The sequence below is a fragment of the Populus alba genome, chromosome 6 (assembly GCF_005239225.2).
Source record: "Populus alba chromosome 6, ASM523922v2, whole genome shotgun sequence".
Taxonomy (NCBI): Eukaryota; Viridiplantae; Streptophyta; class Magnoliopsida; order Malpighiales; family Salicaceae; genus Populus; species Populus alba.
In genome coordinates, this window is record NC_133289.1 from 15,669,953 (window position 1) to 15,684,997 (window position 15,045).

Consider the following 15,045-nt stretch of genomic DNA (forward strand, 5'->3'; position numbering starts at 1 on the left):
GGCCAAAATAGTTCTTTGCCCTCCAAGTTTAGCAAAACCACCAAAATCTCAAAACTCAAGTTTGTTGCGAAACCACCATGGAGAAACCAGCAAAGTATAGTGCTTCTAACTATTAAAATATACCTAAAAACCTTTAATTTGGATTAGAGGATCAAGAATTGATCAATCATGATCAAACCTTAATCAAAATCTTAGCATGAAACCCTAAATACCCTTGAAAAGTCAGAGCAAAAGAGTGAAATAAGAGGAGAGAAAATATTGATAAAGAAATCACAATAACGAAGGTTCATGAACCTAGCACAAGGGTTTCTTTAGCTTTGAAATAGTAGAAATTTCAAAGGTTTATACCTTAGGTGATGTCCATGAGGCATACCTCTAGATTTTCCTTGCATGTTTTAATAATGTTTTAAACTTGTTTTGGGGTTACATGGTGTTGAGCTTGGATTTTGATTAATGCATAAAAAAATTATTTTTTCTTTGTTCAATCCTAATTTGAGTTTCTTATTGATGTTACTGGATACCAATAAGATATGCTTCTGATTGTTTTTTATGGAATGAAGTAGTTTTGGAATCTTTCAAAAGTGATAGGAGGCTTTTGATGTTTGTTTTGGTGCATGTTCTTGATTTCAAGGTTTGTGTGAGTCATATTGACTATTAAAGTGTCAATTTTAAATCTCATATTGTTGAATATACTTGCTATTTAGGTTTAACAATTTTGAAAATTGAAACCTCATACATGTTTTTTATAATTTGTTGTTTTTTATTGTTTGTTTTGATTTAAACATGTGTAACTATGGCAATGTGGTATATGAGAACAAAAAGCAATAGGTTGGGAAGCCTAAAAGGCAATTCTGGGTTGAATAACATTTTTGCATATTGAGGCAATGTTTTTTATATGAGCATTGCCTTTGCGACTTAATTTTGACCATTTTTGCTTCACTTATTTGCACCAACATCTTCATATGAGTTTGTTAATCAATAATCTAGAGTTAGTTTGCATCAATTATTGTTTTTTCCAAGTTCTAATTATAGAGTTTGGTTTTTGCATCGAAACCTATTTTGATCAAATTAAATTGTTATTATTTGTTGATAATCATTAATGTTTAATGATTGATTATGATTATTGTTCAGTGATTGATTCCTAACTTGTTTATGTCTTTGGTTTGTTCATATCTAATCTCGATCTTGATACATGTTGTCTGACATGTTCTTGTTGTTTGATATGTTCTTGAGTTTTCTTGGTTTTTATCCATTTTTGACAAAACATTTCATGTTTTTTTGTGTTTTTTGCAAGTTTGATTCATTTTAAGTTTTAATTTTGGGTTTGGTTTTTATTCGAATCAAATCAATGTTTTTTGATTGATTTATGGTTAAACCAAAAGATTTGGGCCTATATTTCAAAAAATATTACAAAAATATTATTGGAAAAAAAATATATTATTCACTTTTAATATAAGAATAAAAAACCTACAAAATGATTAATATCCAAAATATTATTAGAGATATTTATTATTCACTTTAAATATAAGGAAAAAAAAATTATATGGGAGTTAATATCCAAAATATTATTAGAAGTAATACAATTCATTCATTTCTAATATAAGGATAAAAACTGCAAAGAGTTTTATCTAAAATATTATTAGAAATAATGCAGTAGCCAAAACTTTCAAGTTTATCCCAAAAGAAGCCTTATTAAAATTGGTGATATTTAAACCCGTGTCTTATGGTACAAGAGTCATGGACATCTAAAATACCAAAGAGAAAAGAGAAAAAAAAAATCACTATGTTTTTAGACTTCTCACCATGGTTCATTTACAATGTATAAGTTGTGAATAAACCTTTTTTCTTTAAACATCTTTTAGACCAAGTTCTTAACTTAAAAAATCAGGGTTTGATCATTGTGACAATCCCATAATTGATACACTAATAGAAATAGAAACACCATTAGATCATAGCAACCACAAACAAAGAAAAACAATGCAACTTACCTTAGGTAAGGTATACTAAGGGTGTTAATACATTTTTTTATACAATCAGTCTCTTGCCTAAAATCTCTAAAACTCTATCCAACCAAAAACCTCTTAACCCATCTGGAAAAAGTTATCATGACATCACACTATCAAGTAGGGTACGAAATATAGCGCCGATCCAATTCTAGATTTGTTTTCTATTACTCCAAGGATATAATTGAAAGCATATTCATCGTCCCATGTCCATTAAAAATGATATTATTATATATGACGACTTTATCCGATCAAAAACCTCTTAACCTATCTGGAAAAAGTCATCGTGACGTCACACTATCATGTAGGGTACGAAATATAGCGACAATCCCATTCTAGATTTTTTTTATCTATTTCTCCAAGGATATAATTGAAAGCATATTCACCGTACTTAGTCAATTGAGAATGATATTATTGTTTATGAACAGAGTTAATGAAGGCATTAATTATGACTAAGACGTGATAATACATAGTATTAATGCTTTGTGGTCTCATTTCGAAATAGGGTCAAGGGTGATAATTGAGTTTATGTAACTTAGCTTTAATGGGACTTTCAATTATTCCATAGGTGAAACTAATAGAACAAATTAATGACCCACTACAAAACGAAGGTGATGTAAAATATTATTGTTGATCAATGTCTGTCTACATCTTTACACACACACACACACACACACTTGATCAGCTCGTTTTGTGAAATCTCAAAGACTACTTATATTGGTTAAATGTCATCGGATTATTAGACCGTGCAGGAATATGATACCGAACATACTACTTCTCAATATTTTGCTTTTTTACCATAAAAATCTAAATTTTTCTATGCATAATTTTAAAGGAGATGTTCCAAGAACAGAAACAAACCTCTTTAATTACCATATTAACGATTTTGCCAATATTTTACTCGTGTGGAGGTTAATTACTATGCATTCAAATTAGGCAATTATTGTGCAATTATGAAGATTAATTTACGTGGTCTAAAATAAATTTCATGTGCTTTTTTGAAATTTGTTTAATCACATATCTTTTGGTCTATAAGATTAATTTACCCATTTGGGAATAAAACGGAAGAGGAGTGATTAGATTGAAGCCCAATAAGCTTGAGCCAGAGAGATTTTTCATAATCCAATACATAGCAGAGAGCATACCTGGAAATAAACAAATATATAGTGGGTTCGTGAATTAGATTAAGAATTAAAAAAAAAGATATAGCTGTAATATGTTAACCAATTAAGAATTATACCATGTAGCATAGAATGAGGAATCTGCTTAGATGTGCTTGAAAGGAACTTAAAAGGAAAAAAGAAAGACATAAAGAAAAGCATCTGCTATCTAATCTTTCATGTGAAAAAAAACGTAAAAGGTGACAGCTGAAGGAGGGCAAAAGCAAGATAAGAGAGAATACACATAACACTTGGCAATTGCTAACATCTTGTAATAAAAGTTACAATAAAATAAAATTAAGGGCTCTTTTTTCAACATAGATGGCACAAGGTTCCTTATCTTTGAGCCTAGCTAATTTATTCCATCGAAAGTACAAGGTTTACCGATTTTGTGTTGTGGATTAGATGGGACAACACTCTCCTGGTGCCGCGTCTTTACTACTTTCACCCTGTTACTTATTAAATTCCCAAGTACGAATATAAAGTTCCATCCAGAAAAGAAGAAGAAAAGACACTGAAAGGAATTACATTTTGGGAAAAAAAAAAAGCTAATTATTTAGTTTAACGCCATGTGATATATACATATATATACTAATTATCAATCATAATAAAAATGTTGCAGAATTATTACGAGTATAATTTTGAGATGCGAGAAGGGTTCGGAAAAGGTTTTATAGATATAGTTAAAGAATTTTAACTTAATTAGTTAATTATAATTTTTATTAAAATATAATTGTTTAAGCTTATATGATGCGAGTCTCTCTTGAACTTATAATCAAATCAATCATTTTTTAAAAAGTTAAATTTAGGTTTTGAGTCTGTAACAATAATAACTTGTTACTAGATATTAAAATTACAAGGAACCAAAAAAACATCACTTGGCACTTATAAAAAAACATTAATGAGAAGTATGAAAGATATCATGAATCTTGGTCAATTCTTCAATAAGTCATTATAGTTCAATGATAAATCAAATTAAAAGAATTTCCTCTCACACACAATGATATGTAGCAATAATGTATTTTCAATAAAAAAAAAATTCTTATAAAAGTAATAGTTATACTTGAAATAAAATAAATTCTAGTTGACATAATAGACTAACATCAATTCAAATTAAAATAAGGCCCAAAGTATCTTTCAAAACATGAAAAATAATAAAAATAAATATTCTAAAAAATAAGCCCAAGTTGTTTCACTATAGGAATTAAAATAAATAAGTGTTGAATAAATACCTTACTTGGAAAAAAAACCCTTATTATTATTGCCATTTGGAATCCCAAACAAACAAAGAAAATAATTTTTCCTTAGCCTCCCATGTTTCCAAACATAATAAAGAATCTTTCCACATCTTAGAATTCATAAAACATATAAAAACAAATAAAAATTCTTGCTGCCAAAATTAAGTATTTCACGAAGTTGATGGATTACACCTTGAGTACAAATTAAATTTACTAAAATTAGATCATCATATATTAAAGTTGTAGTCTCATTGAGATTTGCATTTACTCAAATTCTATGAATAAGCTCATTGAATGCATTATTAAGCTTCTCAATGCTTAATCTTGTAATTGATTCGTCTGAAACTTCTAATGAATTATTTGATGTAGTTTGGAATGCATCATTATATTTATCATATAATTTTCTTATAAATATAAGATTGTTTGAGCTTTATCTTTATCCGGTAATCTCTTACAAATATAATGCCATGCATTCATAATTTTATGTGTTGAATATCAATAAATAAAAGCTTTTAGTGCTTAGTGTTTTCAACAATTAGTATCAAAGCATGGAAAGGAAAAAAAAAAGAGAATAATTTGGCATTAGCAGCAGTGATTAGTACTTAAAAGTGTATTTTTATCAAGATTTTATATCATCATTTTGCACTTAAAGTATCAATAACTCCTTAACTAAAGCATGTTTTATAATAACATATCTAATAATATAAGATACCTTTAATTTATGGTAAATGTTCATCTTAAATGCAGCCTATCACAAAAATGAAATGATTGATTGATGAGTTTAAATACTGAAATTGAAAGGACAAAGAGAGGGCCAAACTTAGAAAAGAGATGTTGGTGTAGTCCAAACTGGCACACTATTCAGTAATTGGGTCATATCTGGAGTTCTAGATCTCGAATTTTGGTTTGCTTTATATGGATGAAAAGATAAGACATACGCCTACAACTTTCATGTGGAGTCCAAGATTTAAAAAAGCCAAATTATAGCAATAACAGAGAAGTCTGAATATGTCCTGCAGCCTAGATACTATTCAGTATTCAGCCCATATCTCGAGTTCTAAAAGTCCAAATGACCTCAATGTTTTTTTTCTGGAAAGATAAGACAATTTCCTAGAACTTTCATGAGTATAGTTGGTTTCAATTCTGATGTTAACAATGACATTTTGTTCAGACAAGAAGATAAGGATTTTCACTAAGTTAAGAGTTAGTCACCCATTTAACAATTAGTTATCAAATCAATAATTTTAAATTTTGGCCTATAAAAAGAGGCATTTGTCATGCATTTACGTATCTTGGTTGTTCAGATCTAGATCATGCTTTTTATTTCTTTCTTTATATTTTTGTAATTGTTTAAGTTTTATTTTATGTTATATATATTTTCCTTAATCTCTTGTTTATGCTTTTTATTTCATTTACTATACTTATGTTTTTATGTTGTTTATTTATATTTATCTTCTTTATTATGTTTAGCTAAGTTTATTATGTCAGGGTAAAAAGGTTTCACTAATGGTGTTATAATAGGTATAATAGAAACTCAACATGGACTTCAATGTTTATATACAAGAAAATTTGTTATTAACACGTCTTATCTTTTTATCTTATTAATTCTTAATACCTTACTTGTTAAATAATTAATCTAGATTTGTGTTGTATAACACTTGGTACAACAAATGCTTGGCACTTTCATAGCCAACCATATGGTATAACCTATACATGTTCTATGAAAGGAACTTGATTTGTTGTTAACATAAGTTAGCATCATGAATTCCTGCCAATATTTAAAAGTATGGTGTTACTAAAATAAGATAATTAATATGATCATGTTAAAAATTTATAATGAACTATTAAGGATAAATCATCCAATTGGAGCCTTCTTTGTGTGTGGTTTCTAGTTAATTAATAAAAAGAGTTTATACTATACTTACTTCAAATACTATTAGTGGATCCTCTAACCTTGATAATTATTTTATCCTTATTTAATCTTCACATTAATCTTACATTTCAAAGTCCTCATCATCATCATCATCATTATTTATAATTTATATAGTTAACATCCCGGTGGTTCAACCCTGGTCTTGCTAAGTTATTTATTACTTCGACACTCTTGCATTTGGGATATGACATTAATTTTTTGATCGTGTCAAGCAGCACATCTCCATAGCATGAGTAAACTTGTAAACGCAGTACCAAACAACCTCCAAAATAAACAAGGCAACTAGTTAGAATAGCAGTTGCAGCTCACCACATTCTTATGTAATAATGGCTTTAACAACAACTTCATTCCAGTATAGACGCAAACATAACAACAACACAAACACAACAGCCTTCTCCCTTCATGACAATAACAAACGCAACAGCAACACTTACACAAGTAGACCTCCAATCACAACAATTGTCCTTTAAACAAAACAACATAAACAAAGTAGAGAAAACTAGAGTAACTATAGAAAAATTGGCATGGTAGCAAACTAAAATAGAACACAACAATAGTTCATTTTAGAAGAAAAAGATCACACATAAAGAAGCAATATACAAAAACAGTAAAATGCAATACCATCTCAAAAAAAAAAACTCAACAACAGTCCTCTTTCTAGTAGTATTGGCCTCTAACACAACAATACATCAGCTTAGTAGCAGGAGCAGTGGCAACAACAATCTTCAACGTGAAAGAAAAACTTTTATTACCTAGAATTTTTTGAAAGAATATTAATAAAACTTTGTGCAAATCTAGATATGGCAACAACAATCTTCAACGTGAAAGAAAAAATTTTATTACCTAGAATTTTTTGAAAGAATATTAATAAAACTTTGTGCAAATCTAGATAGCAGTAATAGCTTTAACGTGGTAGCAAGCAAAGTCTCCCTTCAAGGCAGAAAACCAGCCTTTAATAGTGGCAGAAAAGAGTCTAATAAATTAAATCATGACTTTCTAAAAAACATTCAACCAGTCATTCCTCATTAGAAGACCATTATGATCATTCGATCTTGTTAATGGAAAATTTGTTAAGTTCTAAGTAGTATTTGCAATTCATTTATGAAGAAATACTTGAACCGCCAACTTGAACATTAATAAAAGATAAACAAAAAAAGACAAAAAGAAAGGCAATGATTAAAATATTTTAAAGAAAAAAAGTTATAGTTTCCAATTAAAGAAAAAAAACTAGTCAATCTTGAAAATTATTCTTTCCAACGATATCTCAAAGGATATTTGGAATTGCATGAAAACAAATATCAATGAATAACTAATGCAAAGAGGCAACAACTTCAAGCATTTTGAACGCATTTGAATTGTTAAAGATGAATATAGGGAGTCGATTACAAACTATTTTTCATGAGCAATGGCAATTGTTAGTAAGATGTAGATCAATGGTGATAAAATGAAAGATATCATCATCATTGAGAAAATTATTTGTTCATTGTAACTAAAACTTAATTTTATTATGTGTTCAATAGAAGAGTCAAAGAATATTGATGAACTTTCCATTGATAAATTGTAAAGTTCCTTGCTAATTCATAATAAAAATAGGAATCAACTTTCTACCTCATATAGAGGTGGTTAAGGAAAAGGAAGGAACAAAAGCAACAAAAATGGTAATTCCTAAAAATTGGCAAATAATTAGTCTTCTAATTATCAAAGAAGAGGAAGAGGCTATGACAACAATCATTCAACTTTTAGCAAGACAAAATCAATAAACAAGTCAAAAGTTGAATACATTAGGTATCATAGGTATCAACATTACAAATTAGAATATCAAACTAAGGGAAAGTCTATTTTGCACGTCATAGGGATAGGATCGCTCCTAGTTCTTCTAGCAGCGATGCTGATAACCACAAGTCATGAGGTGTCGACTAAGAACATACACTTGAGACACATGCATCGACTCATGACACGGGCTCATCGAGCACGATGCTACAATATTAAGGGGAGTCCCTTCATAGTGGGATCCATTTTCCCGCAAGTATGAGACCTAGTGGAAAGACGACCTTTCAATGTAAATTTGTTTTGCTTTTACAATGGCATGTTTAATAATTTTTTTTTTAAAATGATATCATTTAACAAATTCAATTTTAGGTTTACAAATATTGAGGTTGTGACAATAATAACATCGGCCTTTAAATCGTCAATAGAAATTTCATTATTTCAATGGAGCCAAGTTTCTAAATATCCTAAATGGAAACCACAGGTTAATGCATTGTTTTCAAGGTTCAAAGTTAGTATTAACTTAAATATTTTTTATTTTAATTTGGTTAGTTTATTGAAATTACTAAAAAAGAATTTATATAAATTTTTACTTCAAGAAAAAAATTGAGTAGGAGAGAGCTGATAATAATGTTACGAGGAGGGTTTGGGAGAATCACATTGCAATTAGATAAGATCGAATTCATGATATTTTTTTATTCCAAATATTAAAATGTTATTTTTCATTTACTAATAGATAATTAATTTATATCATATAAGTTGCCTGTTTTTTTGTATGAGGTGTAAAAAAAAGCCAAAGAATATGAAAAAGAAAGCAAGCTTTTAAGTTGGAATGACATGATGGTTTAGAAGGATTTCAAACCGTCATACATCTCAGAGTGCTGCATGGGCAGAAATACATTTGGCACGTGATGTCTGTGCGTTTCACACGACTATCATAGTTTGGTCACAGTTCTGTTACCACAAACACTGGTGGCTCTATTTCATTCTTTTCACATTCAAAACGGATGTTAGGATTTTTTTTTATTACACCCATTTTTTATTAGCTTTTTTTAAAAAAATTATTTAATTGACAATATATTTTTTGAAATGTACGTGTAGAGTGATGACTACTAAAAGGGGTGCAACAATTCGTTGATAGTTAAGCTCAACACTTTGTGGTTTGCTGGTTTTCAACCATTTTTTTTTTTCTGAATTTATTATTTCCTTGAATTTGATGAATTTATTTTTTTCTTTCTAGGATATATATAATAGCTGGTTGAAGGAAAGATACGGAGACGATCCTTCGACCTAGCCAAATCCCAATCTAAATTTGTAGTTAGAGATAGGATCGTCTTCTAGACCCGATAGAAATCAGGTGTATGGACTCTCTTACACTAAAATCAAGAACTTGTAGATGGCTTGTAGTGTTTCAACATTTGATGCTTGTAATCGATTTCAAGCATTCAAACTCCAGAGTTCGCAACAATATGAGACCAACGAGTACAGGCTCTAACAACCCATCTTAACAAAAAATTTGAACGCTTCACTATTGATTATAAAGAACTCCATCAATTGATAATGGAGATGAGATCACAGATAGGTAGTACATGCGCACTCCCTAATTAGCCCCACGGACTCGGTGACGACCAACCTCCTCCTCCTCCAACTTCGCCTCTATTTTAGATTTATTGTATTTAAATGTACAAATATTTAGATTTGTGATAAATATTTAATTATTTTAATTATTTTTTTTACTTATTTTTGATATATTTTTTAAAATATCACTAACGGGGTTACCCCTGGAAAAACTCTGTCCGTATATTCTTGAGAGAGTTGGAAAAGAATTGCTACAAATATCACTACTACTGTTAACTCACTAATGAAATTATAGATTATATTCTATCGATAATATGCTATATTTATCGATGAATATACCGATGGACAAATAAAAACATTGATAACATTACACACGGTTTTCCTGTCAGTGAATGTTAAATTTACCAATGGAGATACCGATGAAATGAAACGAGTAATGTTTTTTGCATGCTTTGTCTGTTTGTAAATCCATCAGTATATGTTTTTACTAACGGACTCACCAATAGACCATAAATTACTAACTAAAGTTTTTTTGACAAAATGTTTCTGTTCGTGAGCCCGTTAGTAATATACGTGCCGACAGATTGTGAGTGTAAATGCTAACAAAAACTTTTATCGGTAAAACTATTAAATCTAGCAGTGGAGAGACTTAGAAATAAAACTAATGCATGAATTAATTTTTATTAGTTAACATAATTAATTATGACATCTTCAATGCCCGTCATAAAACTAATCTCCATGAGAAAATTATTCATGTTATGAAAGGTAATTAATCACATAAGTTATTCATGAGTTTACAAAATATTATTTGGTTAGGTCAAAAAATTATTTTATAAATAAACCTAGGTCAAGCCCAAAACTAAGTCTAAAGCCCATGTAAACCAGGACTTTTTCATTCTAAAAGCTTTGATGTTTTTTGAATTTAATTTTAACTTGTGAAGAAATTATTAAATAAACCACTTGAAAGATATGTATATTTTTTAACGCGAGATACAATAATTTTTAAATTTAAGAATTTTCCATATTTTTAGATTAATTTTTTCTTTACTTATAAATAGCTTTAGACAGGTTGATTTTACATGTTGAAATATTTATGTTAGGGAATATTATTAGATTTCAATAGTATAACATGAGAATATGGAATATTTTACTTTAATTAATGTAATATGCGTTCCAAATCATTACTAGCTAGGTACATCCAAATCCAATTACCTCACAATTTGAATATTTCGATTCTTTATCAAGATATGCTCTGAAGTCAGCATTAACTCTTTTATCTACTCTATGATAATACCTTAGTGTTGCTTACTTCAGAAAGCATTATGTACCAATGATTATTTTTGCTTACATAGTGACATGTATTTTCATTGCAAGATTGTATATAGACCACCAATATAGGAACAATGGCCTAGCATAACAAAGACTGTTCAGGTGATGACCGACGACATGCACCACATCCTATAATTTCCATGGAAAATGCAGTTTCCCACTAGCCGGAAAAAAACCCTATCGTGCGTCATTATAATTGATCAAAATTTCATATCGTTTTGTTTTTTAGTTCACAGCAAATTAAGAAGGAAGAAAGAAGAACAGATTCAAATAATCAAATCAATCACCAATAATAAATTTTAAGTTGCTTAGTGGGAATCGTTTCGCCTTTTTTTTTTTTTTTTCCTGCTTAGCTCTCTTCTTCCTCAATCAATCTCTGAGCATGATTATTTTTTTAATCCAAACGTGAAGGCCAACATGTTGACAGCAACATCTGTATTATTGAGTCGAAGAACAAGATCCTTACATGAAATAAATCTAAATTTCATAATAAAACAAGACAATACGAGTGAGCAAATAAACCATTAGTAAGGGCATTTCCATAATGGGTTTTGAATCAAGATCCACCTTCTTTATTAACTCATGGCACTATCGATCCCATTTAAATTTCCTTTGTCCTCAATTTATAAAGCAAGGATGGTCTTGTCATTTGACCATACATAGTGCAGCTCCACAATTCAGTGCGGTGTCTCTCACAAACCAATATAGTCATTAATTTGGGATGCAGACTTGGGTCTACAACCATGTCTGACTAAAAAAAAAACTGCAATGAAAGCTCTGAACTCATGATTCAGTATAGTTGAAGCAGAGACGTCGGGGAGCTTCTTTTTAAAAAAGAAAAAGATAAAGAAAAAAAGCCTCATCAAATGTTATAATTCTGTGTTACTGTGTAACCTTAGCATTTTCACCTCGCGGCATTATTCACAATTTACGAAGGTAGGATAAGAGAGACTTGTCAGCATATACTTTTACACATGCCAACCTGCCTTCACGCTTTGTTGTTATTTCTTCTTGAATTCTGCTTTCTGATTTGGAGAGTCACAGATTTCAAAACTATAAAGGCACACTCATCTTCAAGAATAATTAAGACGTTTCCTAAACTGGCCATGATGAACAGGATTTCGGTTTTAGCAATTTCTAAATTATAGTAACAATATATTACCGATCAAGATTTCAGATTTTCTTGAAAAAAAGAAAGAGAGTATATATAATTAATGTTAAAAAACAGCTATATTCTTCCATTTACATTTCCCGAACTGAAAACACAAAACCAAGAGGGAGAAAGATAGCTGCTAAAAAGGGTCATACACCAATCTAACATCGGAGCTCATCATGTTACAGACGCTATTCCTCCAAAGAGACCTTAAATCAAAACCTGTAACAGATCTCCCTCATAATCCTAAAATTCAACACCTAAAAACCTCAAAAAGGAAGAAGAAAAGGAAGGGGGGGCGGGCGGGCGGGCTGAATCAATGGTTTTGACTGGAAGATTCATGACTGTCCATGTCCCCACTTTGAACCTGATGATCTTCATCAGTATTCCCCTGTTTCACCATCTCAACATCATTAACATTCCCCAATTTCTCACTCTTTTCACTACTGCAAGAACAACTCTTCTCACTACTAGTATCACCAAATGAAGTTGACCTACTAGACATTGGCGTGGCCAAGAAAGTTGGCTTGACTTCACCAGCCATGATAACCAAAATCTTCTCTTCAAAAGCAATAGGCTTTTTCTCACTACCATCACCGCTCTTATTCTCTCCTTCTCCAGCTTCAAGGTCTCTTTCACCTCCTTCATTGCCACTCTCCAGGTACCCAGATAGTTTCCAGTAAGAACATGCAAGAATTAAGAGGGCAAAAGCAATCAAACCAAGCATGGCCGCTAACCCACCAAACAAATACGGTACAGGTGAATGCCATGGTGAGTGAGGTGTAACTGCGCCAGTTTTTGGTGCTCTTTCTGTCACGTTGAAGGGTTCTCTTGCAGCCATTTGTTTTGTTAATTTATCGAGGTGAGAAAAAGAAGGGAGGAAATGTATAGCAAGAGGTAAGAGCTTGGCCTTGCTTAGCTTTGCCTCTGGGAGATGAGGTTTTGCAGGTGGTGGTTTTGATGAGAGGTGAAAGAAAGATGGTAGTGTATATATAGATGGAGGAAGAGTTATATAAAGAAATAAAAGTAGATGCAAGGTGGTTTTTCATTTCTTTTTAAATCTGTGGGGTTTTTTTATTTCGTCATTTTGCATGAGAAAGGTGGGGTCCAGCACATTGGGACCCACTCTGGTTTTGAGGTTCATAATCTGGGGGTCTTATTTATTTTTATGTTACTGTGAGAACGCACTTTGAAGCTGGGGATGCGATGCTGTAATGATATCCTGACATGACGGGTGGAGTTGGCTTCCTTTTCTTGTACTGTTCTGTTTATTCTGGTATTTATACATGCGTATGTTTCAGTGTCTAGAAATGGAAGAATTCAAGAGAAATTATTATCACCATCACCACCCACCCTTGAGCAGCGTCTCTTTAATGGGATGGAAGGTGTGGTTGTAATGAGCAAATAAGGCAAATTGCTGTTGCTAAGTACTAATTAGGGCGCTAATTATCGATAGGAATGTACAGAAAAGCATATAGAATAAAAAAGTTTGAGGTGTAAATTAAGTTTCTGTGGCTTCCATCATTTGATTAGTGATGATGTGATCCAAAATGGGATCTCATGATTATGTATGTTGCGAGTAACGTTCAATTTGCATTCGCAACAAGCCAGATGACGTTGGCCCCATACAATGGTTGCTTTTACTATCCACTGTTCAATACCAACTTGGATACCAGGTGGCCTTTCGGTCTGCTAGCTCTTCTTCTTCTTCTTGAGATACTTTTTGTGGGATCATGACGTGTAAATATGTCTTCGTCTTCAAATGGCTCTGAGATTTTACACTGATTAAGTGACACTCTCATGTTAAAACCATCAAAATTGAGCTGAGTTAAATGTTCGAAATATCGGATTCAGCTGAACTGAATTTGGTTCAAACAAAAAGGTCATCTTCGTCATCGCTTACACCAAGATCTAAGCACCGGAAAAGCCACCATTAATTAGTTGCTTTTAATTTTCGACCAGGTTGGTCGAGTTTCTTACTCTCATAATAACATTCTGTAGTAAATCTTCCCTCGAAACTTTAAATCGAATTTCCTTGTAATTTGTTAATCTTGTATTAACGTGTTCTCAACTCTCTCTCTCTCGTTTTCCGGAAGCAGCTACCGTTTCTATATATGTCTGAATATAGCTCAAAATGCATAAAACATAATGATCAACACTCAAAATGGGGCACGTGAGATTATGACACCAAACTAATAACTCCTTTATCATACCTAGGAAGGTAAAGAAATAAACGATTTCACAGAAAGCAGATAGAGATCAGCTCAAAAGGTCATCGGGGTGCGTGTGTGAATGGCGTAGTGCTAGAAAGAGACGGTTACTCTCACAAAAATGAACAAGAAACCATGTCTGTGCCATAGATATATACATATATGCGTGAGGTTTAGGACTACTCGAGGCACGGCCAAAGAAGCAATGCCTATGGTGCTGGCTTTGGCATTTTCGTTCTTGGCTATTCAACTTTTTACACCATAATAAAAGAGGATAACAAAGTTCACTACTTTTGCACAATAATAGCTCTAAAGTAACTCCAATGCTTCGTTTTTTCTTCCATCTCATTCTTAATTTAAGTCTTTTAAGTAAATAAGTATCATTGGACACCAACTGTTTTAGTCAAATGGGTTGAGATTAATTGAGATTGACGAGTCATTGCATGAGAAGACAAAAACAAAAACAAAATGGCTCCTCTTGTCTCCACATTTTTCCAGATTAATCAACAAAAAGAAGTTGAAAATTGCATGTATACTTTGATTCATGTCATCATAGAAGATGTCCATGAAAAGGATACAAAGTGGCGATGAAGAAATAATAATCATAACAACAACAACTACTCTCTCGCACATTCATCCTCTTCCAATTTTCTTTTAGGAAGATGAAATAAGCA

The 15,045-nt window shown here is 31.4% G+C and overlaps 1 protein-coding gene across 1 annotated transcript; it reads right to left on the reverse strand.

Moving 5' to 3' along the window:
- Positions 1-12,219: 12,219 nt before the first annotated feature.
- On the reverse strand, positions 12,220-13,157 carry LOC118057928 (protein GLUTAMINE DUMPER 2). The gene has a single exon (XM_035070664.2). It carries the CDS (start codon positions 13,000-13,002, stop codon positions 12,478-12,480), a length of 525 nt encoding a protein of 174 aa, XP_034926555.1. The 5' UTR covers positions 13,003-13,157; the 3' UTR covers positions 12,220-12,477.
- Between the last annotated feature and the right edge of the window lie 1,888 nt (positions 13,158-15,045).